Source organism: Conger conger, chromosome 11 (assembly GCF_963514075.1).
Source record: "Conger conger chromosome 11, fConCon1.1, whole genome shotgun sequence".
NCBI lineage: Eukaryota > Metazoa > Chordata > Actinopteri > Anguilliformes > Congridae > Conger > Conger conger.
In genome coordinates this window covers 37,567,585-37,592,167 of record NC_083770.1, presented here as the reverse complement: position 1 = coordinate 37,592,167, position 24,583 = coordinate 37,567,585, and the positions used below count along the sequence as shown (strand labels likewise).

At 45.6% G+C, this 24,583-nt stretch overlaps 3 protein-coding genes across 4 annotated transcripts in view; 2 read left to right on the top strand and 1 right to left on the bottom strand.

The window, feature by feature from the left end:
• kremen1 (kringle containing transmembrane protein 1) overlaps window positions 1–5,629 on the top strand; it is a 60,043-nt gene extending 54,414 nt beyond the window's left edge. The window contains exons 7-9 of one of the 2 annotated variants that reach the window (XM_061260711.1): window positions 88–273; window positions 927–1,011; window positions 2,050–5,629. In XM_061260711.1, coding sequence (XP_061116695.1) covers window positions 88–273; window positions 927–1,011; window positions 2,050–2,206 — 428 coding nt within the window. In that variant the 3' untranslated portion in view covers window positions 2,207–5,629. Of the gene's footprint in view, window positions 1–87; window positions 316–926; window positions 1,012–2,049 lie in introns of both variants that reach the window. The other variant, XM_061260710.1, reaches the window with a different exon arrangement.
• Window positions 5,630–8,749: 3,120 nt separating this feature from the next.
• coq5 (coenzyme Q5, methyltransferase) lies at window positions 8,750–15,037 on the top strand. Its single transcript, XM_061261258.1, has 7 exons — window positions 8,750–8,971; window positions 10,019–10,168; window positions 11,318–11,539; window positions 11,930–12,036; window positions 12,492–12,580; window positions 12,684–12,795; window positions 13,762–15,037. Exons 1-7 carry the CDS (start codon window positions 8,779–8,781, stop codon window positions 13,861–13,863), a joined length of 975 nt encoding a protein of 324 aa, XP_061117242.1. The 5' UTR covers window positions 8,750–8,778; the 3' UTR covers window positions 13,864–15,037.
• Window positions 15,038–15,804: 767 nt separating this feature from the next.
• The window catches only part of znrf3 (zinc and ring finger 3), a 159,781-nt gene continuing 151,002 nt past the window's right edge, over window positions 15,805–24,583 (bottom strand). The window contains exons 17-21 of the mRNA XM_061259447.1: window positions 24,253–24,363; window positions 22,548–22,718; window positions 20,372–20,474; window positions 18,249–19,982; window positions 15,805–17,387 (exon numbers count right to left, since the gene is read on the bottom strand). Of these exons, the coding sequence (XP_061115431.1) occupies window positions 17,332–17,387; window positions 18,249–19,982; window positions 20,372–20,474; window positions 22,548–22,718; window positions 24,253–24,363 (2,175 nt within the window). The 3' untranslated portion in view covers window positions 15,805–17,331. The remainder of the gene's footprint in view (window positions 17,388–18,248; window positions 19,983–20,371; window positions 20,475–22,547; window positions 22,719–24,252; window positions 24,364–24,583) is intronic.

The window sequence follows — 24,583 nt, the reverse complement described above, 5'->3', positions numbered from 1 at the left end:
ACATACAAGTATATAACAGCATGTAAAAGTAAAACATGAACAACTAAGTCAACCTCTCTCTCTCTCTCTCTCTCTCTCTCTCTGCAGCACTGAAGGGGCCAGGTGACCGGCCTGAGGGAGACGTGGTGGGGGAGGAAGAGGAGGAGGAGGAAGACACCAGCACGGTGGAGCCCCCCTACGAGGGTGTTACGGAGAAGTCCAACGACAGCCACTCTTCGCAGATCCTCTATGTCATCACGTCCAGCCCCGGCAAGCCGGACCACAACATGCCAGGTCAGTGGACCGGCCGGAGCAGGACCTGCACGCCCAGCACCAGTACGTGTTTCTGCGTCCAGCTGTTCCTCCTCCACACCACTAGGGGGCAGCACACTGTAGTGATTAGGTTGGGAAGTTGGGTTTGTGACTAAACTGCGGGTTCAATTCCCAAGAGGGGCAGTGCTACTGTATCCTTTGGTGAGATATTTAATCTGAACTGGTGGCTAAGGTGCTTGACTGGTACCTGGAAGGTTCAAGCCCTGGTGTAGCCAAAATAAGATCAGTGCAGCAAGGCTCTTAACCCCACATTGTCCATTCATTGTAAGTTGCTTTGGATAAAAGTGTCAGTGAAATAACTGTAATGTAATGTAACTCCTTCGCTTAATATCCTGCTGTATGGCTTCATTTTGTGTACTGACAGAACCAGCTGTGTGGGTCACTCGGGATAAGAGTGCTTGCTAAACGCCTAAGTAAAATTGTTCAATATTCTTGCGTCTACAGCTGCTGTGACTTAAATAGGCCCACCATGGGTCACTCAGTCCGTTCCCTCCCCCCCTTTCATCTTCAATGCTCTGGTAATTATGGGCATACTATAGGCCCGGGGACAATGTGGGGTGTGCGGTTGGCTTTTAAAATGGCCGAGCCTGATATTCCATCCCCTGTTCCCACAGTGTGGACCATCTACGCCCTCGCTGCTCTCCTGACACTCACTGTCATCGCCATGGTGGCCAAACTGCTCTTGCACATCACAGTGAAGTAAGTATGCAGACCTTTTAATGTAACTGCACATCACAGTGAAGTAAGTATGCAGACCTTTTAATGTAACTGCGCATCACAGTGAAGTAAGTATGCAGACCTTTTAATGTAACTGCACATCACAGTGAAGTAAGTATGCAGACCTTTTAATGTAACTGCGCATCACAGTGAAGTAAGTATGCAGACCTTTTAATGTAACTGCGCATCACAGTGAAGTAAGTATGCAGACCTTTTAATGTAACTGCACATCACAGTGAAGTAAGTATGCAGACCTTTTAATGTAACTGCACATCACAGTAAAGTATGCAGGCCTTTTAATGTAACTGCACATCACAGTGAAGTAAGTATGCAGACCTTTTAATGTAACTGCACATCACAGTAAAGTATGCAGGCATTTTAATGTAACTGCACATCACAGTAAAGTAAGTATGCAGACCTTTTAATGTAACTGCACATCACAGTAAAGTAAGTATGCAGACCTTTTAATGTAAATGCACATCACAGTAAAGTAAGTATGCAGGCATTTTAATGTAACTGCACATCACAGTAAAGTAAGTATGCAGACCTTTTAATGTAAATGCACATCACAGTAAAGTAAGTATGCAGGCATTTTAATGTAAATGCACGTCACAGTAAAATAAGTATGCAGGCTTTTTTTAACGTAACCTGCATGATTGAGATTTTGTGCTGAGATTTTGTGCTAAAAGGTTCAGACAATGCTTCCTGTAGTATTCACTGTGTGGTGATTTTCTGACTTTCATTTTGCCGTAATGCCGGGATCTCAAACTGAAATCCTGAAGGACTTCTGTGTCTGCTGGTTTTTGATGATGCATTCCTGCACTTGAGTATTTAATAAGTCACCGATTGGCTAAAGAGTCTGCACACCTTGTTTCCAAGGCCTACATTGTCTGCTGATCGACAAGGCGATCACGAAACCCAGCAGTGACTGCGACTGCAGTTTGAGACCCCTGCTCTAATGTGTTTTGGTTTGCCTCCCCTGCTTTCTTCTTCACCTCTCTTTTGTTGCTGCTCCTTCAGGTCTCCGACCATACCCACCGTCAGCGGCTCAGAGTCCTGCAATCAGAGCCCCGCCTCGGAGCCCTGGATCATCTTCTACCGGCCGTCCACCATCTCCTTCTTCAAGAAGAAGCTAAAGAATCACCATGGCGACCTCAGCCCCCTGGTGGGCAACTAGAGACCCCCGGCCATAGGTTGCCCTCAGCAGGAAGCGATCTCCAGGTTGTGCTGGCCCGTCACTTTGGACTTTTGGGGCAGGGGGAGTTAAAAACAAGCTAACAAAATGACTGAACAGCTAAGTGCCGCGGGGAGGGTGGGGTAGCCGGAGCCAGACCTGGATACGCCACCGATCAGGACCACAACTGCACCTGGCACAGATGGGGTGGAGGGCGGACGAGGAGGTAGGCGGATGAGGAGACGCCATCGTTTCCGGTTACCCCCATTTTGCCTTCCCGTCAGTGTGGGTGCCTTTGACTGTGTCCGGAGCGGAGTTTTTTAGCCAAAGGCACACCCGGCTAGTTCTACTGACAGAGGTTCCACTTGAGTGTTCAAGAACCTTCCCTCTGTTTGGGAATAAAATTAAAACAATGAACGTTGTTTTGTACCACAAAAGGTACGGAAGACAAGGGACGCGTATGAAACGGTTCCCCAAGATCCTCCTGAAGGCAGCTGCGGTCACACACTGTTCCACACTGCGGCTTCACGCCCTGGCACGGGGAGATGGTCCCCGACCATATCTCACACTAACACGGTTCACATACCTCTCCAGGGGCCAGTCCCAACAACCGGCAACAACCGAACACGGCCCTGTACGGAACAGAGGGCACACTTTTTCCAAAAGCTTTTCTTCCGTAGGTTAGCACTTGCTTCCTATGCAGATTGCCCTGCTCCCCTGGTGAAGCAAACACCTATTTGGAGGACTCATCTCGTTGATAAATAACGAGCGTGACAGAGAGAGATTGTGATCTTGATGTTCTCACAGCACATAACCAAACTGAAAAGACTTGCGCGGGTTAAAGAGTTCATCTCTATCGGAGAATCTGAGTCAGCCAGTGCCAGAGGGTATGCAGTGTACTTAAATAATTGCCATTTAAACTCCCTTCAGATGTCGCTAAACTGTCTGTTTTTCCTGGCTGCTAGGGGCTCTGATCTTTCTGGTTGAACCACGTTCAAGTGCCTTAAGAATTACAAAGCAAACGTGGGCTTTTTTTTTTTTTTATCATCTGGAATTTGTTTTATGTCTTCTAATTTATTACTTACAGAAATCATCTGTATGACAGTGACAGATATATGTTAATGGAACAGTGGCTGGTGACAAAATCTGCTTCCTTCTATATATTTTTTTTAAATGGTTTTAAAATGAAAAATGATATCTGTGGAAATTAGGCTGCGGAATTATGCTGTCCATACTGATGCCATGTTGGTACAGGCAAAAGACCTTTTGCTCCATAGGCTAATCAGACTGTGTGACTCATTAGAAAAGCAAGCCTTGCATTTCATTGTACTGGCAGCGTAGCCATGAATGAACATGCACAAGGCCTGAATGTGTTACATAAAGCATTAAAACTTTTAAAAAGCGATTTCGCTGCAAGGGCGTTGGCTCACTGAAATGGAATTGTGACATGCTTACACGTAAAAAATTGTGTGTTCTTTAGATGCTCTTTTCCTGTAGCTTAGGGTGTCAAAGCACCTTCTTTTATCACCAGCAACCTGATTTTCTTGATTTCAAAAGCTTGCCGGAGCTGAACACGCTAAGCTTCCCGCAGACGCCAACATTAGGCTTCAAGGTCGCTGACTGACAGCACTGGAATGAATGGACTTGTCAATTTTGGGCCGTTCCAATTAATTACTAGGTCCATATTAGCGAGCACGTCACTGCCTGCTGCAAAGCGACGGAGTGGTAAACTGTCAGGTTTGATGTGTTTATGGGAAACGCCAGTGGAACACTTATGCGAGACTTTATTTTTTATTTTTAAGCCACCCCTTTTCTGACGATTGCATGAAGGAGAACACGGGAGTTTGAGCGCGGAATGACTGTATGGGAGATGCGCTTACGATTAACCTTAACGGCAAAACGGAGTTACAGTATAAAATATTTAATTGCAAGCAATCATACTGCTGAAAGTTCTTCGTGAGTAGGCTACTTGTATTGTTTTGGCCGTTTATGCAAGTTAAATAAAGATAAACTGGGGGAAATGTGCACTTAAATACCATTTACACGTCTGTTAGCGGTACTTATTCAGTTTGCATGTGGCTCTTCGAATCAAGTAATTTATAACCTCTAGAAAGAAAACGACTATTCGGTAAAAGCCTGAAACAAAATGTTCAATGTATGAAGCGTTCTGCGAAGTCCATGTGCACTTATAATAAAGACAGGCATTTTTTATGCAAAAAGGGACATTTGACAACAGCAGCAATAACGTCATGTTAAGATTGATCTGTAATAGATATAGCCTTCCCAATATGCTTAATGCAGGATTCATTTTGTACGTCCAACTTTGTCTGGGTGATGTAATGCCATACTTTGGCAACCTGATCTGCTATGAGATATGTTAATAATTGCAAGTCAATTCACAAAGATGAGACCGCTATAGAATTTGGCATTTAGAACAGACCATATGTACTGTATCTGTCTTTTCCTGATGAAGTTGAGAAAAAGGTACCATTTCAAATGAGAATAACTTGCAATGCAAACCATGTAAATTAACTTGGTTATAATTATTTTAGTATCTACACTCAGTGAGCACTTCATTAGGTAGACCTGTACACCAACTTGTTAATGCAAATATTTAATCAACCAATCATGTGGCAACAACTAAATGCATAAAAGCATGCCATTGTGGTCAATAGGTTCAAATGATGCTTAGACCAAATGTCAGAATGGGGAAGAAATGTGATCTAAGTGACCGTGGAATGATTGTTGGGGCCAGACAGGATGCTTTGAGTATCCCAGAAACTGCTGATCTCCTGCAATTGTCTTGCACAACAGTCTCTAGAGTTTGCAGAGAATGGTGTGAAAAACAGAAAACATCCAGTGAGCAGCAGTTTTTTTGGGGCAAAAACCCATTAATGTGAGAGGTCAGAGGAGAAGGGCCAGACTGGTCAAAGCTGACAGGAAGGTGACAGTAACACAAATAACCACACATTACAAGTGGTATGCAGAAGAACATCACACACAACACATCAAATCTAGTGGATAGGCTACAGCAGCAGAAGACCAATGAGTAAAAAATAAAAGTAATAAATACCTAATGAAGTTCTCAGTGTATAGTGCCATCTCCAGTCCCTCGGTTGACCCAAACTCATAATGCCATGGCAATCTGAGTACAAAAGTTCCGTGTGCCCTGTGTGTGTCCTGGAAGCACTCATATTGCCAGCTAGGTTGTGCAAATACCAAGATGAGAAATGCTATGATTGGGAGAATATGAGATCGTAAAATATTGTTTTCATGAAATTGTACATAAAATAGTGAAAATTTAATTTATACAGTAAATTATTGTTATTTTGGATGTGAATGGGATATAATCTATCTTTTGTATAAGTGAAGTGCATTTGTAGTCCTATTTAATGTGTCCTGTAAAATAAATATGCATGTTTCTTACACTGGTGTCATTGCTTTTGTGTGATGTGTGTGTGCATATATGCTTCTGTGTGTGTGTGTATGTTTGTGCGCATGTGTATGTGTGTGTATGTTTGTGTGTGAGTATGTGTGTGTATGTTTGTGCATGTGTGTGTGTGTATGGTATGAATTATAATGCCTAGTATTATCTCAACCTTGGTCCTGGAGCACCTCCGGTTTTCTTTACTTACAAGTTCTGCAGTATACAGAATGGTTTGTCGTGTTTAATTAGATACTTTTAATGTCTAATGAGGGATGGTTTATCCTCATAATGAAAACTATGGCTGTGATTGAGTCAACATGTGTCCCTAACTAAGTAAGAATCGGCGATCACTAAAACTGAGTTTAGAAGGAATGTGGAATGGTTGGTATTTTCTTGTAAGTCAAGGGCAGATGTTGATTCATACAGCAACATGTTTACTTCACAAACGTGATATTCCAGTAGTAATATAAGGCTAAATAATGATTTTATATTTTGCAATATGCTATGGTAAATGACTGAAATGAAGTTGCCAATGCTGAAAGTGTACACACCTGGTCATTGTAACTAAATAGTTTGTGGAAAAATAAGACCTCAGAGACGAAGCAAATGGCAATGAGCCAAGCATTGTTTTAATATTTCAGCATATGATTATGGAAATTCAACACACATTTTCAACAACCTTGATCAATAGATTGGTGGAAACGGGATACCCCAGGACCAAGGCTGAGAGCCACTGCAGATGAACATTGGCTTTACTGTTCCTAGTTTTTACAGTAAACTACCGTGTAAGTATATAACATACAGGAATTACACTGAAAGTATGTACAGTATTGTGCAGTAGTAGCACCTAGCCATAGTAATTTGACATTAGATGAATAAATGGTTTGCATTTTATATAGCGCCTTACAATTGATGCTTCTCATTCACCCATTCATACACACACTCACACACCGACGGTGATTGGCTGCCATGCAAGGCACCAACCAGCTCATCAGGAGCATTTGGGGGTTAGGTGTCTTGCTCAGGGACACTTCGACACAGCCTGGGCGGGGGATCGAACCGGCAACCCTCCGACTGCCAGACGACTGTTCTTACTGCCTGAGCCCCGCACAATACACACACACACACACACACACACACACACACACACACACACACACACACACACACACACACACACACACACACACACACACACACACACACACACACGTAATTTATATCAAAGTATATCAAGGCTAGACGTATGGGTTGAATATTCCTTCAAATAGAGAAAATAGTTGGAAATTTAAAACCGTTTTATTCTTCTTCGGAAATGCTTATCAGATATCCATAAATCACTCCCAGGTTTGCCTTGGATGTACAAACAATCAGGCTGTTTGAGCAGCTCCATGTGCACTCCATTGCCTGCCTTTGTGTTGGGGTCAGTTGGGTAACCTGCAGACTCGGGGCCAGGGAGAATGTGGTCAGGGCCTCAATTGAAACAACATGGAAAAAAACCTGGGTAGGTTGTGTTATAATATGAAACACTTGTACTAGGAAATTTATCAACGAGTAGTTTGCGCGCGCACACACACACACACACACACACACACACACATCCCTTTCATACAGCACATGAGTCCAATTTTCTGCATCCCAAATCTTATGATATCCACATGAATGGATAGGCTGATAAAGGCTTATTCATTACAAAACTTACATCACCACCACATAGCTCCGATCCAAAGTACACAATTCACGCAGCACCGAAATGTCATCGTGAATATTTATTACGGAAGTGATAAGGCTAATAGTAAAAATGTCAAAGGAAATCCTGTGAGTATTTTGTATCATCTTGAGTTGTAGAAGAGGAAAAATCTCTACAGTGAAACACAATACTCTGTCTCCCCCTACTGGTTGAATATTCGCATAACCTCGAGGCCACACGCTTTTAGTGCACCAATCTCTGTGCAGATTACTATACTGGGTATTATAAAAATCAGCTGCAGCAGGTTCAAATAATCATGTTGTCCCTTTTGAAGGTTTGTCCTTTTCATGGTAAACTCAGTTGGCAGGATCTAGGCTGATTATACTGTAAAAGTGATCAAGTTCTTACAATAAATGCCACATTGTGAGGCATAATGTGTCTGTTGGTAACAGTCCCACACTCTGCTCCCACCCCCACTCCCATAAACTGCCAGTGCTACAGTCACCAGATCTGCCGTTCTGAACCGATGAAAGCTGACGAGGGAATGCACACACTTCAGGGCCTATTAATCCAGCACGGCAGGGGAGAACCGATACCTCCAGCGGTGGATATGGAAACACAGGGCTAGTCAGCGAGGTGGACTACACCCTCCCTTTCACTCAGGTCGGGCCTGATCCCTTACACATGTCCACTGGGGCCTGCCTTTATGGCAGCTGTAATATAAGTCCTTGAGATTCAGCTCCTCACCCTCTGTGACACAGAGAATGGTGGGACCTTTGAGTCCTCCACTTCACGGAGCCAAACTGGTATCGCAGGTTCCCATTGGAACTGTGGGTATCTTTCTCTCTCTCTCTGTCTTCCTCACTCTCCTCCCTTTCTTTCCTCGCCCCCACCACTCCCCCCTCTCTCGCTCCCACCCCACAGGAAAGACCATGAGAAAAGGCTGGTGCAAGGTTATCCTTCTCAGACCAAACTACTGTGTGATTAGCCTGACAATGGTGACAATGTGCAGGGTTTCTGGTGTCACTAAGGAGATGAGGGCTTTCCAATCAATGAACAAGTTGGAAGACAAAACCTGTCACTTTCCGGGCTCAGGGAGAACAAGTCAGAACTGGTGAGAATCATGGTTTTCCCAAGCCTTGTGTGTGTGTGTGTGTGTGTGTGTGTGTGTATGTGCGTGTGTGTACGTGCGGCTGCGTGTTTGCGCGGTGCGTGTGAGCATGTATGAAAGAACGAAAGAGTTACAGTCCCGTCAAAAAGGGAAAACAATATATTACACATTACAAACAAAAACTCGAAAAGTACTGTCATGATAAAAACGATAAAAACATGAAAACTTCTGCATCTATTGATTTAAAAAAAATAGAACTACATAATGGCGCCAGGACAGTTGATACAGTCGCAGAATGACGACGGCGTTAAACGTCACGTCATTAATCAACATGAGGCCACAGCAAGATGGCGGCCCCCTTCAGGAAAGTTGCTAGCAAACTATTATGTGGTTCTTGTCGTGTACTACATGCAAGACTTAGAAGTCGAGTCATCATATCGAGTCCAACTTCAGCCCATTGCTGCTATACTGTTGATTCCAATGACAAAAGCACGCATTTTGGTTTCGAGACAGTTCCTGAGGGACAGAAAGCGGAGAAAGGTAACGTAATGACAGTTAGCAACGGAATTGAATTGCTAGCTAGTGGGCTGGCTAGGTCACCAACCAGCCAGCTAGCATGCATCTTGCCGGCTTAGTTACGTATTTATCTTGTAATATATTGTAATTTTAAATAAGACTACAGGTTAGCGCTGATCTGACTTTGACGGTGTTTTTCGTCGTCTTCTACAGCACGTTGTTAGACGTGGATACCAAAAAATATTTTGTATGATTATGACAAGGTCGAGTAAATCATATTGTCAGGGTCCAATACATGTTTATTATTTCACAATAAGTTTAATACATGTGTTAACTGTAAGGTGATGGGCGTTGTAGAAGATTATTACTAACTTGAAATGTTGGTGCAGGCAACGTTAAAAGGGGTGTGTCCACATTTTAGAGATGTTTCTTTTTGGGTTCAGCCACTGCTTTCAAGCTGCCGCCAACATACTGTAGGCAGGGCAAGTTGATGACAGATCGCACAAATCATGAAAGACAAGTATGCTAAATTTCATAAACTATATTTTCGTAACCACATCAGAGTTGTTTACATGAGCCAGTCACAGAACCAGTGTGGTGAGCACAGAAATATCACCGATTGATTCAAACAGTTACGTGACTTTGCTGTGTCTTTGCAGTGTCCATTTCCTTTGTTGTTTGACTACACGTATCTAGCTTCAATCTTTATTTGTATAACTGATTTTGGACGCAATGCAATGCGTTTTACATAGGAAAAATCAATAAAAATCTAACGATGGTCTAAAAGAATGACAGAGATGCCACATTTATATGAATGGATAAATAAGTAATACATAAATAAATAAAAAAGTTAAAACAAAATTGTCTAGAATGTTCCTAGGTAAAAGCGAGGCTGAAGAGGTGGATCTCTAATTGATGTTTAAAAATCTCTACCATTTCCACTAAGCTGGTTGGAGATTATTCCCAAAGTGGAATAATCGAACTGAAATCAGCTGCTCCATGAGCTTCCAATGGGAACTCATCTCTCTTGGGTAGTTTTTGAAACGAAAAATGTTTCTTCATATCTCTCAGTGTATAAGGTCTTCGAGAGCGTGGCTCAGAAATACGATGTAATGAACGATGCCATGAGCTTGGGGATCCACAGGCTGTGGAAGGACTCCCTTCTGCACGTCATGAACCCACAGCCTGGAGCTCGCTTACTGGACACAGCTGGGGGTACAGGTAGGCCACTGCCATATTCCACTCGCTGCTTCTTGCAGTGCCAGATGTATAGAGACCAGCTCTTCTCTCAGTAATAAACTGCAGTGTAATAGTCAGACCTGGGTTAAAGTAGTATTTGTTTTGGATTCAAAAACTTTTCTGTGCTCTATTGATCTTGGTGCATTTGAGCCTGCAAGGAGGAGCATGTGGGTGGGGTTTACACATTTAGGATCATTTAATTTGTTTCAGTACACCTGGCAAGCTTTGTCAAATGCAGAAAAATATTTGAATCCAAACCAAATACTATTTGTTCACTGGTAATAGTATGTGCATAGAAACTTTGTTTTTATTGTGGCAACTCACTGATGTGTCCTATAGGACAGGCAATGATGAAGGTGTTCCTGCTCTGCACATGATCCAGTATTAAAAAATGACAAATGTCGCTGCCTGTAATGAAGTCTTGGATAATGTTGGAGCGTATAGCTACAGAGTATGAATTGTGGGATGTACAGTAGTTGTCAAGGGTTGCACTCTTGGCTACAAGCCATTGCGTTTATGTGTGTGTTTTAACATTTTTAAAAATAATTCATCGTTGAGTTCTCGATGCTAAATTGAAACTGCTGCACAAAAGCATCCAATTCAAATCGAATGTTAAAATGTCGGCATGTGTCTGATTAAATTGCCAGTCAACAGAAAAGTGCATCTGGCAGCCTGGCAGGTGTTGGGTTCAAGCCGTGTGACGAGGAGTCAGTACCTCTCCTTTGTTTGTGACTCTCGTCAGTTTACTTCATCAGACCACTTTGATTTGTTTATCTGCAGTACTTTCTGCTCCTCGCATCAGTTTTGCCAGTTTATATCTGTGGTCAGTTTATTTCCTGTCTGGTCTTGCGTTGTCTCTCTGTGTTGATATTAAGATTCTCTGTATGCACTTCCTGTGTGGTCCTGTCTGCTCTATCTGGGTCGATGTTTTATTTCTTGTTTGATCCTCAGCTCTGTGTGTGTGTGTGAGATGTCAGTTCCTATCTGTCTGGTCTTGTTCTCTCTGTAGCTGTTTCTCTCTCTACTCAGTAGGCATCCGGCCCTTGCATTGCGTCTCCTTTGTGGGTCAGCGCTGTCTGTGGGAATTCCCGCGTCAGTGAGTCGGAACATTAATCCCGAGCGTCTCCCCAGGTGACATCTCCTTCCGTTTCCTGGACTACGTGCGGTTCCAGCGCGGCCGGCGGGACCGCAGGGCGGCGCGGGCCAATCAGACGCTGTCCTGGCAGCAGATCAATGACAGCTACACGTCCACCGAGCCGGTCCAGCAGGGGTCCAGGGCGGTGGTGTGTGACATCAACAAGGAGATGCTGAAAGTGGGGAAACAGCGGGCGGAGGAGCTGGGCTATGGCACAGGTAAGGCACAGGTACAGCACAGTACAGGTGGAGCACAGGTACGACAGTCTTCAGGCTGGCCAGATACTGTTCTGTATATTCAAGCAAAATTCAAAGCTTCCTATTATTTTCTGTTGCTGTTTCATTACTGCTATTGATATTTCATAATCTCAGACTTGTCAAAATACAGATTTGAAACTTTTTTGGATGCAGGTAATACAACCACTGATTCTACAGAATTAGCAGAGTGCTGACCGTTGATCTAAAATCATATGAAAGATTTTTATTCTTAATATTGGTGAAAATGGATGTTTCTTTGTAAACAGCAGGTGATCGGTAGCGTTTGCATGTGCACGTTTTGTTCTTGTTTATTTAGTTGTGGTTTATTGAGGTGTGTCCATGTGTCTGTAGATCTGTCCTGGGTTGTGGGGGACGCAGAGGAACTGCCCTTTGATGATGACCAGTTTGACGTGTATACCATAGCTTTCGGGATCCGCAACGTCACTCACATCGAACAGGTAGGACCCCCACCCTCCAACTCACACTCACACTCACACTCACACTCACACTCACACTCACACTCACACTCACACTCAGACACACAGGCACAGGCACACTCACACTCACACTCACACACACGCACACGCACAGGCACACACACACTCTCACACTCACACACACGCACAGGCACACACACACTCTCACACACACACGCACACGCTCACACATATTATTAAAACTCCCTTGTACATTGAGTACACTCTTTCTGTTATATAGCGTTTGGCCTCAGGTTCATCAGTCTGTGACTGTTCTCCGCTGTTTCACACATTTCCACAGAAACTGTGCTGTAGCTCTGCTGCCTGAGGAATTACCAGTTACCCAGTCGATAATGCTGTCTCATAATGATAATACTCACTGCATTTATATTGTGTGTGTGTGTGTATACGTTTGTGTGTGCGTGCACGATTTCCAGGCTCTACAGGAGGCTCATCGGGTCCTGAAGCCTGGTGGCAGATTCCTGTGTCTGGAGTTCAGCAAAGTTTCAAACCCCCTGCTGTCCAGGTGAGACACACACACCTGATTTTCTGTGATAGAACATAATTAACCTGCCATTTACCATAGCATTCATGAGACAAACCCTGTTCCTCCCCTTCCCCTCCTCCAGTCTGTATGATGCCTACAGCTTCCAGGTGATCCCGGTCCTGGGGGAGGTCATCGCGGGAGACTGGAAGTCCTACCAGTACCTGGTGGAGAGCATCCGGCGCTTCCCGGACCAGGTGAGGCTGGAGATGTCCTGTACTTTATGTCCTGTAATTTCCCTTTGTGTGTGTGTGTGTGTGTGTGTGGGGAGCCACATTCTTCACATGCTCAAATACAGTACATACTGTTTGTCGGAATGGAGGTGTAAAAGGCATGTCCACTAGGGGGCAGACCAGGGCTTCTCTGATTCTGCCATCCTTCTGGTTTCCTAGCATCTGTCACGTCCCTAGGCATGTAATGCACAGGTCTCAAACTCCAGTCCTGGAGGGCCGCAGTGTCTGCTGGTCTTCTTGTTGTTCTCAGAACCTGCGGTTCATTTAAGTCATTGATTGGCTAAAGAATCGACACCTTGTTCTCGAGGCCTTCATTTGAAGGCTGATTGAAAGGACACCACAAAAACCCCTTGGGAATTCAGTTTGACACCCCTGATGTAATGTATACCTCCGGGTGTGTATTTGGGTATTTCAAATCCACCCTGTGGTGCGTAGTGTACATTTCTGAGGATCCACTCTGAATGACCACAGTCTTGCATTTGCATGAGCATAATTCAAGTTAAGTATGTTTCCAGCCTAACTGTACAGGGCTAGGCATGGCCCTCTGTACCCAAAACCAAGGGAAGACGACACTTCCCCTTCTCCTCTTTACCCCCAAAAATATTGGCTGTAAATAATGAAAGTATCCATGTTGAGTTTAGGGCTCTCAGATTATAAAGTATCCTAAAAGCAGAAGAGGAAAGTCCCGGGGTGAGTTAGCAAAAGTCCTGCCGTGTGTTTCTTCACAAACTCGGCTGATTTTACAAATGAGTTCTACTGCCTGGCAGAAGAATTTAACTAACAGATCCAGGTGAACACAATATTGGGGATGGCTTTTACTTTCTGAACTAGGATTTTCCACCTCTGCCTAAAAGCATCCTCAAGTATTTTATGGTGAGGCAATATTTTTTGTATCATGATTCTATACTGAATATTCATTTGTCTTTCCAGGAAACATTCAAAGGCATGATTGAGGATTCTGGATTCTTCCGGGTGCAGTACTTTAACCTGACGGGTGGAGTGGTGGCCATCCACTCTGGCTTCAAACTCTGAGTGGATACTTCCTTCATCTCCTCCAATCCGCTGGCAGACTAAGGGTTAGCTGACGAGGCCTACCTGTTGCCTGGGAACAGACTGTCTCTGGAGGGTCTCCAACCTGTCAATCATGTGACATCACTGCCTGGGGAACCAATGGTAGCCCACGGAGAAGAAAAGTGCACCAACTACAAAGTTCAGCCAGAAACACAGACTTCCATTTTATAGAAACGATGGCATGTGTGAGGTTTTGGTGCTTGTTATAAGTATTTTCTCTGTTGTTCTGATAGTTCAGGGGTCACAGAAAGACCTGATCTGTTTTGAGATCCCACCGCTGCTCCTGCACCTGTACTGTATTATGAAAACCGTTGTTTTGTTTGCTGATGTTGTGTATAAAGTTACAGGATAAAGCCACAGGGAGAACCCCCCTCCTTGATGAACATGTTGTGGGTTCATGTAGCAGTGAGCCAGCATTGGTTTGTGCAGATTATATATTCAGAAATGAAGCCAGGGTATTTGGTTGGCAAGAAAAGTAACAAACACACTGGCCCTTCAGGACTGGAGTCGTTCGTCCCTGTGATTACTTTGAATATAAAATACATCAGAGCGCACAAGAAGCATTTATCTGGTGAAAGGGTCTGAAAGCCAGGCTTGCAGGACCTGACAGAGGGCTTCAGGCGGAGGGCTTCAAATGGAGGTTTGCACAGGGATTTGGGTCAGTGCTCTGCAGTCAGAACAGGGGGATCTTCCCCTTGTGCAAATGAAAGGTTATATTGTCAAGTCCTTCTCACCTGCTTTTCAATAAAACCTAATTATATTCTTAAAATGCAGTGTTGATTTGAATGTCCATTGTACAATTAATTTATTTCACCGTGATTAAATATTCATGCTGTGATGGACTGGCGACCTGTCCAGGGTGTATTCCTGCCTTTTGAATGAATGAATAAATATACATGAATTGCTATCCATCTGAATAAAAATAAATACAAATGATATTATAGACTATATAGTCAGACCTATTTTGCAGTTTTTCCACTGAAATATATTTCTCCATGAATTTGCTCAGATTCCCATTAATTTATTTCACCAAGGTTGTCAGATATACATAGTTTATTGCATTTTTTCTACTACAGTCTAACCTATTTTGAGTTTATTTATTAAGGTTTAATAAAATTTTGCCATTTCCTGAAAATATTTTTTTCACAGTTTTTAATAATTTATTTCATCATGGTAGTTAAATTACACAATTTTCTGTCCTGAAAAAATAAATAAATTTTCCACTAATATATTTTCACATTTAAATTTTAAATTAGTTTTTCATCATGGTTGTTGCATATCCATAATTTTCTAGACATCTGAATAAAAAATGAGGTTTGTAAAATTTGTGAAATTCGACTCGAAAGTCTTACCTATTTCAAAACTATTTCTAAACATATTTTGCCATTGTTTCTAAATATACATTATTTCCTATATCTGCCTGAATAAAAATGAATTTTTTCCACCTTTCTGGGATAAGATATCCACCTGAATACAAAAACATTTTTTGTTTTTTTACATCTTTAGCTTTTTTCATGTTTTGGACATGAAAACATATTTTGTGTTGTTCAAGGGAAATACATTGTTCATCAATTTACATACACACTCGGTCCTGGGGGCCCCGTGTGTATGCTGCTTTTTGTTCCAATCCAATAATTTTTTATTATTTGCCTTCCATGTTCAGAGGGATGATTTACCCTCTTAAACCACATAAACCACAGACATAGCAATGGATATCACATGAAATGTATCATGCAGAAAAGTTTGAGTTGTGTCAGTGGTCAAAATAGTGAACAGTTCTATAGCAGACACAGACTCTTAGCATATATAATGTACCAAAAGTAATATGTGTTAATTTCTAAAATTGATATGTCATGCAAACAGGTCAAAAACATAGACAAAAAAAACACACCACAATGTTGCTTTACTTGAATAAAACTGTATATTTTTTACAGAACTTTGTACACTTTGTTACAAAACTGTATGGTACTAAAATTTTTAAATCAGTTTTTGGTCAGAGAATATTTAATCTTTGTGTGCAATTACCATGTATTTACAAAGTCTCATGTTAGTGATTTCTGAAAAAAACAAAAAAACAAAACAAAAAAAACCTCAAACATTCATACACTCTGAACATAAGACATGGCTTAGAGATAAATATATTAGTAAATAAATATTCAGAGAACATATTTCCATAAATGAAATGTGCTGTTATACAGATACAGAAATATACACAGATTGATTTCTAGCCTTTTAAACATTGTAAAATGGTAATGATGGATAATTATATTTAGAAAATTAAAAAATATTAATTTTTGTACACCAAGTTTTCTTTTATACAATCCTTTTTAAGTGCTACAAATGACAAAAAAAATTAAATAGTGACTCAAGTACCCCAAAAATGCCATCCGGGGTATAGATCTCTATGCAAAGGCAGATTAGATTCTTGTGTTCATGGTTTACAGCTCTGGGTCACTGTCCACATATAAATAGGGTTATTTTAAAACTGTAGACTCTTAGCAGTATGGAAATATTTCATAGAAACAGTATAAAACCGTCTGTAAAACAAACAAAAAGGCATATTGACAACATCAGATTTGTGAGAGTACAAAATCGGAGACACCATTTTGTTTCCTTTCCCTCCAAAACCCCACTGTTGGGAGAGATTCGGTGGAATTCGAACCTCTCCCCACAAACTTTACTTTGGCCTTTTTCTGACACACAAAGTGTAAAAATTGGCTTAGAGAAACCGCTCGTGTGAGAACAAGTGCACCGTACACAAAAAGTGGTTAGGGGCGGTCGCAGAGCTGACTGTAAGTATGTTCCGTAATAAGAGCAGGTATTGTGGGGTGAAGAAGAAGCTTTTCCATGCAAAGTGGAGGATCTAAACTTGTAAGAGAGCCAAGTTCTCAAATCCCAAAAACAAACTTCACTTCAACCCAAACAGCTCTACTCCCCCCCCCAGAGTGCTAAAAACAGAAAAGAGCCGTCGTCTGAAAAAGCTGCTTCGCTACTAAGGCAGAAGTTATCCTGAGAGTGGGGGGGGGGGGGGGGCGTGGCCGGGCAGAGACCACCCACGCAGCAGAGTCAGGTGTGGGCCTGATAAAAGGAACAGGTAAAGTAGGTTCCCCAGGTGACGGAGACCACAGAGATCTGTGGTGGGGGGGCCAGGGAGGTGGAGGTTGTGTCTGATTTAGGACAAAGAAAAACGTGTTGTGTTTTGGCAGCTCTCCAAAATGACCACTAGTCCTGTTTGTTGAAGCTTAATATTCCATACACACATACCGTACATATGCATGTACACACATGCATACTTACACATTTTTTTTTAATAAGTAAGAATATATTATAAAAACACCCTCAAAAGTCTTGCTCAAACTGGAGTCTTAATAATATTTAAAAAAACAAAAAAAAAAAACAGCAATTCCCGTATATCCGAACATGAGAAGATCACAAGCTGGGCTTGGCTACGTAGTCTTTCTCCATAGGCTGTAATGGTCCTGACCCTGCAACACAGAGACACGCTTTAGGGCAATGCCAGCTGGGGTTGGAGTTTGAAGGTTCTGTCTGCTTTCAGAGTCGTTTTGAGATACAGAGCTTCAAAGCTTTCACATCCTAACACACCAAAACTAAAATGCAGGGCAGTTGTTCATAGACCAAAATGACACACCCTAAAAGTACTCTGAAAGTACAATATCAAGATCCTATGAAAATGCCCTATAAACACCATGTATGTGACAACTTATTTTTGAAGTCAGTTACAAGCTTATAATTCTAAGGTCTTGATTTATCTGCATTACAGACAGTCAGAACAAGGCCTTTCTTTGACATGACAAATGCGTAAATAACTGAAGTTGCCATGAAACGTCAGGCCAAAGAGCAAGGAGGGAAACATGGAAAGCTGGTTGGGGGTTGAGGTGGAGTGGCAGCATAACTCATTCCACGGGCCTGCCAGGACGTCCGCGACCACCAACAGCATTTGCACATCTGCACAATTTCAGGTGAAACTAAATTTAGAGGTCAGGTTTATAAGTTAAGGTAAGGAGTGGTGTGACAACTAGGATAATTCTTGAAAATACTTTAACCCTTCAGCCACCAGCAAATTTCCTGCATAAGTGAATATTATTGGCCATTTATAAAACAAGTACCCATTTTTATCAATTTCCACAGCAAACATTCATATGACCATAGCTTTGTTTTACCTATGCATTTCACTGAAAATTCTCAGGATCGACAGGAGTGTTTGTCTAATTTTGCCAGTGCCTAATGAGTTAAAGCATTCCCAATGCATACTTGAATATATACTGACCGATGCCATTTTGTTTTAGAATGACCTCACGTGGAACCATTCTGGCTCAAGGCCTCACCTGCAGCATTGCCGTTTCCCTGTGCTTCGTGGAAACTGGGGCACTGGGTGTGGAAGAGAGCATGCACCTCCTCCTCCTCGTGCAGAAACGTTTGACCTCTGAACTGTCCCTGGGGGAAGTACAGCTCTCTGGCTTCCTCCCTCTCCCCAGTCCGCCCCCCCTCGTCCGCGGGGCCCCCTGGTGGCAGGAGGCTGACCTGCGGCCCGGGACCCAGGCCCATCTCGCAGTCCGTGTCCTCGGGGATTATGGGTATGCGCTGGCCGAGCTCTCTGCAGCCCTGCGCGTCCCCAGTGTCCGTCTGCGCATACTGCACGTTGACTGCGCAGTCCTCGGGGTAGCGCAGACCCCCGCTCCGGTGCACATGCCGCTCCTGGTAGAAGCAGCAGGGCAGCCCGTCGTAGCCTCCCCCTGCCTCCGAGGGGCACGAGAGGTCCACGCTCGCCCCGTACGAGTTCTGGGAGCCTGGCGACCTTGCCTCAGGCCCTCTGATGCAGCGGCGAGCCGACAGGAAGCCGGCCCCGCCCAAATCCTGCCCCTGCCCCGAACCCTCCAAGGACCCGGGCGCAGCCTCGAAGCAGCAGCTATACGCCGCCCCCTGGTAGTCGGCCGGCTCCTCCTGCGTCCGGCCCCTGATCCGCAGGTCCGCTCCGGCGCCCTCTAGGGGCCCGGGTGAGGTAGTGGTATGGGGTTCCCTGGTTTCCAGTGACGGGCAGCCGGCGTAGGCCGATGCAGGGTCCGGGCCCAAACCGGACGCCCGGTCGCCCTGGTCGGGGGTGGGGGCCGTGGAGGGGGGCGAGTCGTCCCCCGAGGCAGGGGGCCCTGGGGCGGGGGGCCCGAGAGGCTCCCCCGCGGACCCCCGGCAGGGACTCCGGCTACGGTACACGTAGGGGTCGTAGTCGCTGCTGAGAGAGCTCCGGAAGGTGGAGCAGCTCCCGTACACGCCCTGGTTGCTCACCTCCGTGCAGTCCAACATGGAGTCGCTGGAGGAGCAGTGACACTGCCCCGAACTGCTGCTGCTGCTGCTGTCGCTGCCAGGGCAGTCCGCCAGGTACCCGCTGCACACCGAGCGCTGTCCGTGGTAACAGCCGAACCCGGACGCCACGCTCCCCGCCTCCCCCAGGCGCGACGTGGAGGCGGGGGGGCCCATGTGGACCACAGCCGGGTACAGCAGACCCTGCTGGAAGGTCCTCCCGGCGTGGGGGCCCTTGGGCCCATTCCCCGGCTGGCCCTCGGGAGCCTGCGGGAAGGTGAGGCCCTGGAAGTAGTAGTGCTGGTACATGGTCTCGTACTGCGAGAAGCAGGCGGCGCGGGAGAAGCTGCGGCCCCCTCCGTGGAACTTGGGCCGCTTGAAGGCGTGGGACTGGGGGTAGGCCCCGGGGCCGCGGTGCTCCAGGCCACAGTGGTGCGCGGGGTTCAGCGCGGGGTTCAGCGCGGGGTTCAGCGCGGGGTTCAGCGCGGGGTTCAGCGCGTGGTCCAGGTGGATGGGCGGGTAGCTGCGGATGAAGGCCGAGGACTGGGCCGGGTACAGGGCCTGCTCGGCGTGCTGGTCCACCGTCAGCACGGTGATGGGGTTGCCGTGGGGGTCCATGCTGGTGCGGGTGGGGTACGCCGTTACCTGCCCCGCCCGGTGGACCCGGCCCGGGTAGTGCACGGGCAGGACCACCCTCTGCTGCCGGCTGTGGACGGGGTTCCCCGGGTCCATGCAGACGGGACCTGGGTTCCCCTTCTTTTGCTCTGTGGGGGAGAGAGTGAGAAATAAGTATCCAAGGACATGCAAGACAGGCTACTGGGCTAGGAGAGTTCTCATGGTATTGCTGTAAATTAGCAATAAATTAGCGTTAGCCATATAAGCCCATATTGAAGGCTGAGATCAGTTGCGCCTTTTAGACCATAAGGTTAGGCTGCAGACCAGGAAAAACTGATCCTGGATCCAGATAGGAATATGAATGAATATGGCACATGGTGTTTTTGTTTAAATAAAACTTTTTAGGGGGGTGCAGGGTCAGGGTTAGGGGGGCTCACCGATGATGTTGTGCCTGCAGTGGGGGCAGGGGTGGTGCTGGGTGGGGGTTAGGGGTTTGGGGGTTTGGGGGTTAGGGGGTTAGAGGGATGGGGGGTCTCACCGATGATGTTGTGCCTGCAGTGGGGGCAGGTGTGGTGCTGGAGTAGCCAGGGATCCACACACTTCTTGTGGAAGCGGTGGGCACAGGGGATGACCCGCAGCTCCTGGGGGAGAGGGGGAGAGAGGACAGGGGTCACATCCCTGAACCTGCAGCCTGGGGAGGTCAGAGTGTGACAGAGCTAGCCGTGAAAAGAGGGTTTCTACTGAGACCCCAAGCCTCGGTAAACAGATAATATGGGGCGGCCTGTAGCGTAGTGGTTAAGGTGAACGACTGGGACACGCAAGGTCGGTGGTTCTAATCCCGGTGTAGCCACAATAAGATCAGCACATCCATTGAGCCCTTGAGCAAGGCCCTTAACTCTGCATTGCTCCAGGGGAGGATTGTCTCCGGCTTAATCTAATCAACTGTACGTCACTCTGGATAAGAGCGTCTGCCAAATGCCAATAATGTAATGTAATGTAATGTTAAATGACCCTCAGTACTTAATTGTTATACCCTTACATATGTATGTGCATTATGACATTAGCTAGCTAATCAAAATGTGGTATTCTTTAACAGAACAATCTAGAATAAAAGGGTTTCTGATACTGCAGATAGCCTTGAAGGTCAAAGTTCAAAAGTCAAAAAGTGATACGTGGTCAGTGTGTTCATGACTGCTTTTGAATGAGTAAATGTGTCAGTGTGCGTGGCTTATTTTCTAAATAAAAGCTTCCAACGGGGACTTCCAATGTACGCTTTTCAGATCTCTTCAGAGCTTTTCAGACATTTCTCAGACCACGGTCCAAATCGGTCTCTCCGCTCCGTCCTGATTACACAGCGTTTTTAGACTCCTCATCCTCCGGAGAGAAAAATAAACTTGCGCTGTGCATAAATAAACCGTGAACGATGTAGTGCTTAACTAGACCTGTCAGAACCGTGGACTTGCGGCTGAACACTCATTTCTGTGGTGCAGCTGGAATTACACAGCTCCAGTGGCAGTGTGTGAAAACACCAACGCAGGGGATTTGGTGTACTACCACCACCATCCTGCAGGTGGAGGCAGAGCTGCAGCAGTGTGGCTGAGTCCTGTCACAGCACCATATGTATGTCAGTGGATGCATGTTCAGTAGCATATCACTTGGGTGATTAGCACACTGGTGCTCTCAGATTGGTTTGAATGGAGAAGCAACAGAAACATGAGGTTGAAAAAAAAAATATATACACCTGTGAGAGAACAAACAAAAAAACCCAAATAGACCTCCTGACGAACGAAAAAGGACACCTCTTCGCGAAAACCTTTCCTCGCAGAAAACTACAAATTCCCACTTAGACCTCCCAATGAACAAGAAATGTGTCCTTAGATCTCACAAAGAACAAGAAATTACCGCTTAGATCTCACAAAGAACACAAAATGTTTGCATAGCCCTCACAGAGAACAAAAGAAATGCCCAAATAGACCTCCCGAACAGTCGCTTAGACCTGACGAAAAACCAAAAAATGCCCACTAAGACCACACATAAAACAAGTTCCGGGGCTTTCCAGAACGGCGGGCGAGCAAGTGCGCAGCATTCCTGGGCGGAACGCTTCTTCCCTACGCGGCAGTGTGACTCATCCCATCTCCCTGTGTTTCTACCCGGGGCCTTTGTGCTTTTTGCCTCGTTTAACATCCCTTTGATGCCATTCAGCCTTTACAGGAACACTTCCTCCTCACTGTACTGCTGCCTTTCTTTGTTAGGAGAAATGCCAACACATTACCGTAAAAGAAGAAAAAAAAAAAAGAAAACCAGCAAAAGCCTCCCCGAAGCGCCACTGCATGTCCACCAGATGGCGCCATACAGTAAGTCACACAAAAGAGAAAGCTAGGATGTCCAGCAGCTCCTGGAACACAGTGATCCACCAGACCCACCAGACACTCAATCCTGTAACACTGAACAGCACTCAAATCTGTCCCAAATCTGATGCATCTTCTGGAAATCTGTCAAGGGCCGTTACCAAGTACAGTAACACGGCAACGGCACGGCGGTGCTGTAACACAGCGCAGGAAAATCCTGCAACCCGCTGGAACATGAAGTAACGTGGGGAGGACAGGAAGTAATGTGGAGAGGACAGGAAGTAATGTGGAGAGGACAGGAAGTGACACTGGAGAGGACAGGAAGTGACACCGCAGCGTACAGGAACAGGCGCGGCGCGAGCTCACCTCCCCGTCGATGTACTTCTCCAGGCAGATGGCGCAGTCGGAGGAGGAGCTGCAGCTCAGCGAGTCGGACGCCGTGCAGCTGCTCTCCCGGTGGCCCTTGCTGCTCTTGGCCTTGAACTTCCTCGTCTCCATCTTCTCCAGGGCCTGGACCGCCATCCTGTTCATCGAGCTCTGAGGCCAGGAGAGGAACCGCAGGTCAGTCAGGGCGGGAACTACCACCGAGGAGACTGAGGTTTTTCCGTTTCCAATGCCTACATTTCATTTCATTCTTTAGTGAAAACACCAGTTTCAGTATATTTAGGAGGGGAATGAATGGTGTTTAATAAGTTCTCTACATGCTCCGTGCAGCATTCTCACTTTAAGAACTAAATTAAAGGGACCTTATTTTTAAGGTCCTGATGGCCCTGATGCCAGTTACGCTCAACAAAAACAGGCACACAGACACACGCACATGTACAGCCCAGACCTGCGTCAAATACGTCATTGTTTTGGATTCAAATTATTTTCTGTGTGCGATTGATCTTGCCTGGTGCATTTGAGCAAACCAAGAGGACCAAAAGGTGGGGTTTTGAGAGTATTTCATAGGTTCCAATGCACTAGCCAAAGCTCAGTTAAGCCAAGAAAAGTATCTGAATCCAAAACAATTTGACCCAGGTCTGGGACACACACATACACGTGTGCACATACATAAATATGCTCACGCAAGCAGGCACACAATCACACACATGCAAACGTGCACAAAGCATGCACACACACACAGCACACACACAGCACAGAGCACACAGACAGCAAACACAACACACACAGCATGCACACGCACACAGCACACGCACACAGCACACACACACAGCACACACACAGCACGCACACAGCACGCACACAGCACGCACACAGCACGCACACAGCACGCACACAGCACGCACACAGCACACACACAGCACACACACAGCACACACACAGCACGCACACAGCACGCACACAGCACGCACACAGCAGGCACACAGCAGGCACACAGCAGGCACACACAGCACGAATATACACACACAGCACGCAGTGTTTAGACTCAGGAAGTTCCCTCTTCAGAGCTCTTCTGCAGAATGAATGGGAGCACACGCATGCAAGCTGAACTTAAGTGGAGCTAACAGAGAACAGGGACTGCTGGAGCAAATAACTCTTAAGAGCTGTATGAGGCAGTATTAATGGACAACAGCACAATGCGCTGCTAAGCTATGGGGGTTTAAACGCACAAGTATTCATACTATCTGCAGACAGAACCCTGCAATTAACCTCTCAAAGGCTTACTCATCTCGTTCACTTTCTGGTTTGCAAGCCACAGACAGAACATCATTCACATTAAATAGTCTTTGCACCCCCACCCCCCACCCTCACCATTTAGGGTAGTGTAAAGTTCTGTATGTGACATCAGCTGACTGCACTTTGACACACCCTATTCACACCAATCATTCTAGGGCACTGGTCAATTTTCAGCCAAATATGTGCCGCATGCCTATGATGTCATTGCCCTGAGACATCACCTCAAGGACCCGAAGAAAAAACAGAACACTGCAACAGTTTCATGCTCTTAGCTACAAGGGCCAAAAGCCTGAATGCTGACAGTTTAAAGGCACGGCTTGATGTCTTCGGATGCCCGTTGTCCGTGTTTGAAAGGAGTCCAGCGTTCCTCGGGCGGTAGAAGGAGGCTCACCTGACTGCGCCTCTGCTTGAGCTTGATTTTGATGAGCAGGACGAGGCAGACGAGGGACACCACCACGAAGAAAGCCAGGAAGATCCCCATGTCAAAGTACTCCGTGGGCTGCTGTGGGGAGAGGGGACAGGGCGTGAGTTACCATCAGACAGAGGGGCGTTAGGCACCCACACACAGAGCGGCATTAGGACCACCACACTCAGGTGAGTTACCATCAGACAGAGGGGCGTTAGGCACCCACACACAGAGCGGCATTAGGCCCATCACACTCTGGCACGTATCAAACACACACATACGGGTTTAGGCATTAAGCAGAACAGATGGCCCATCC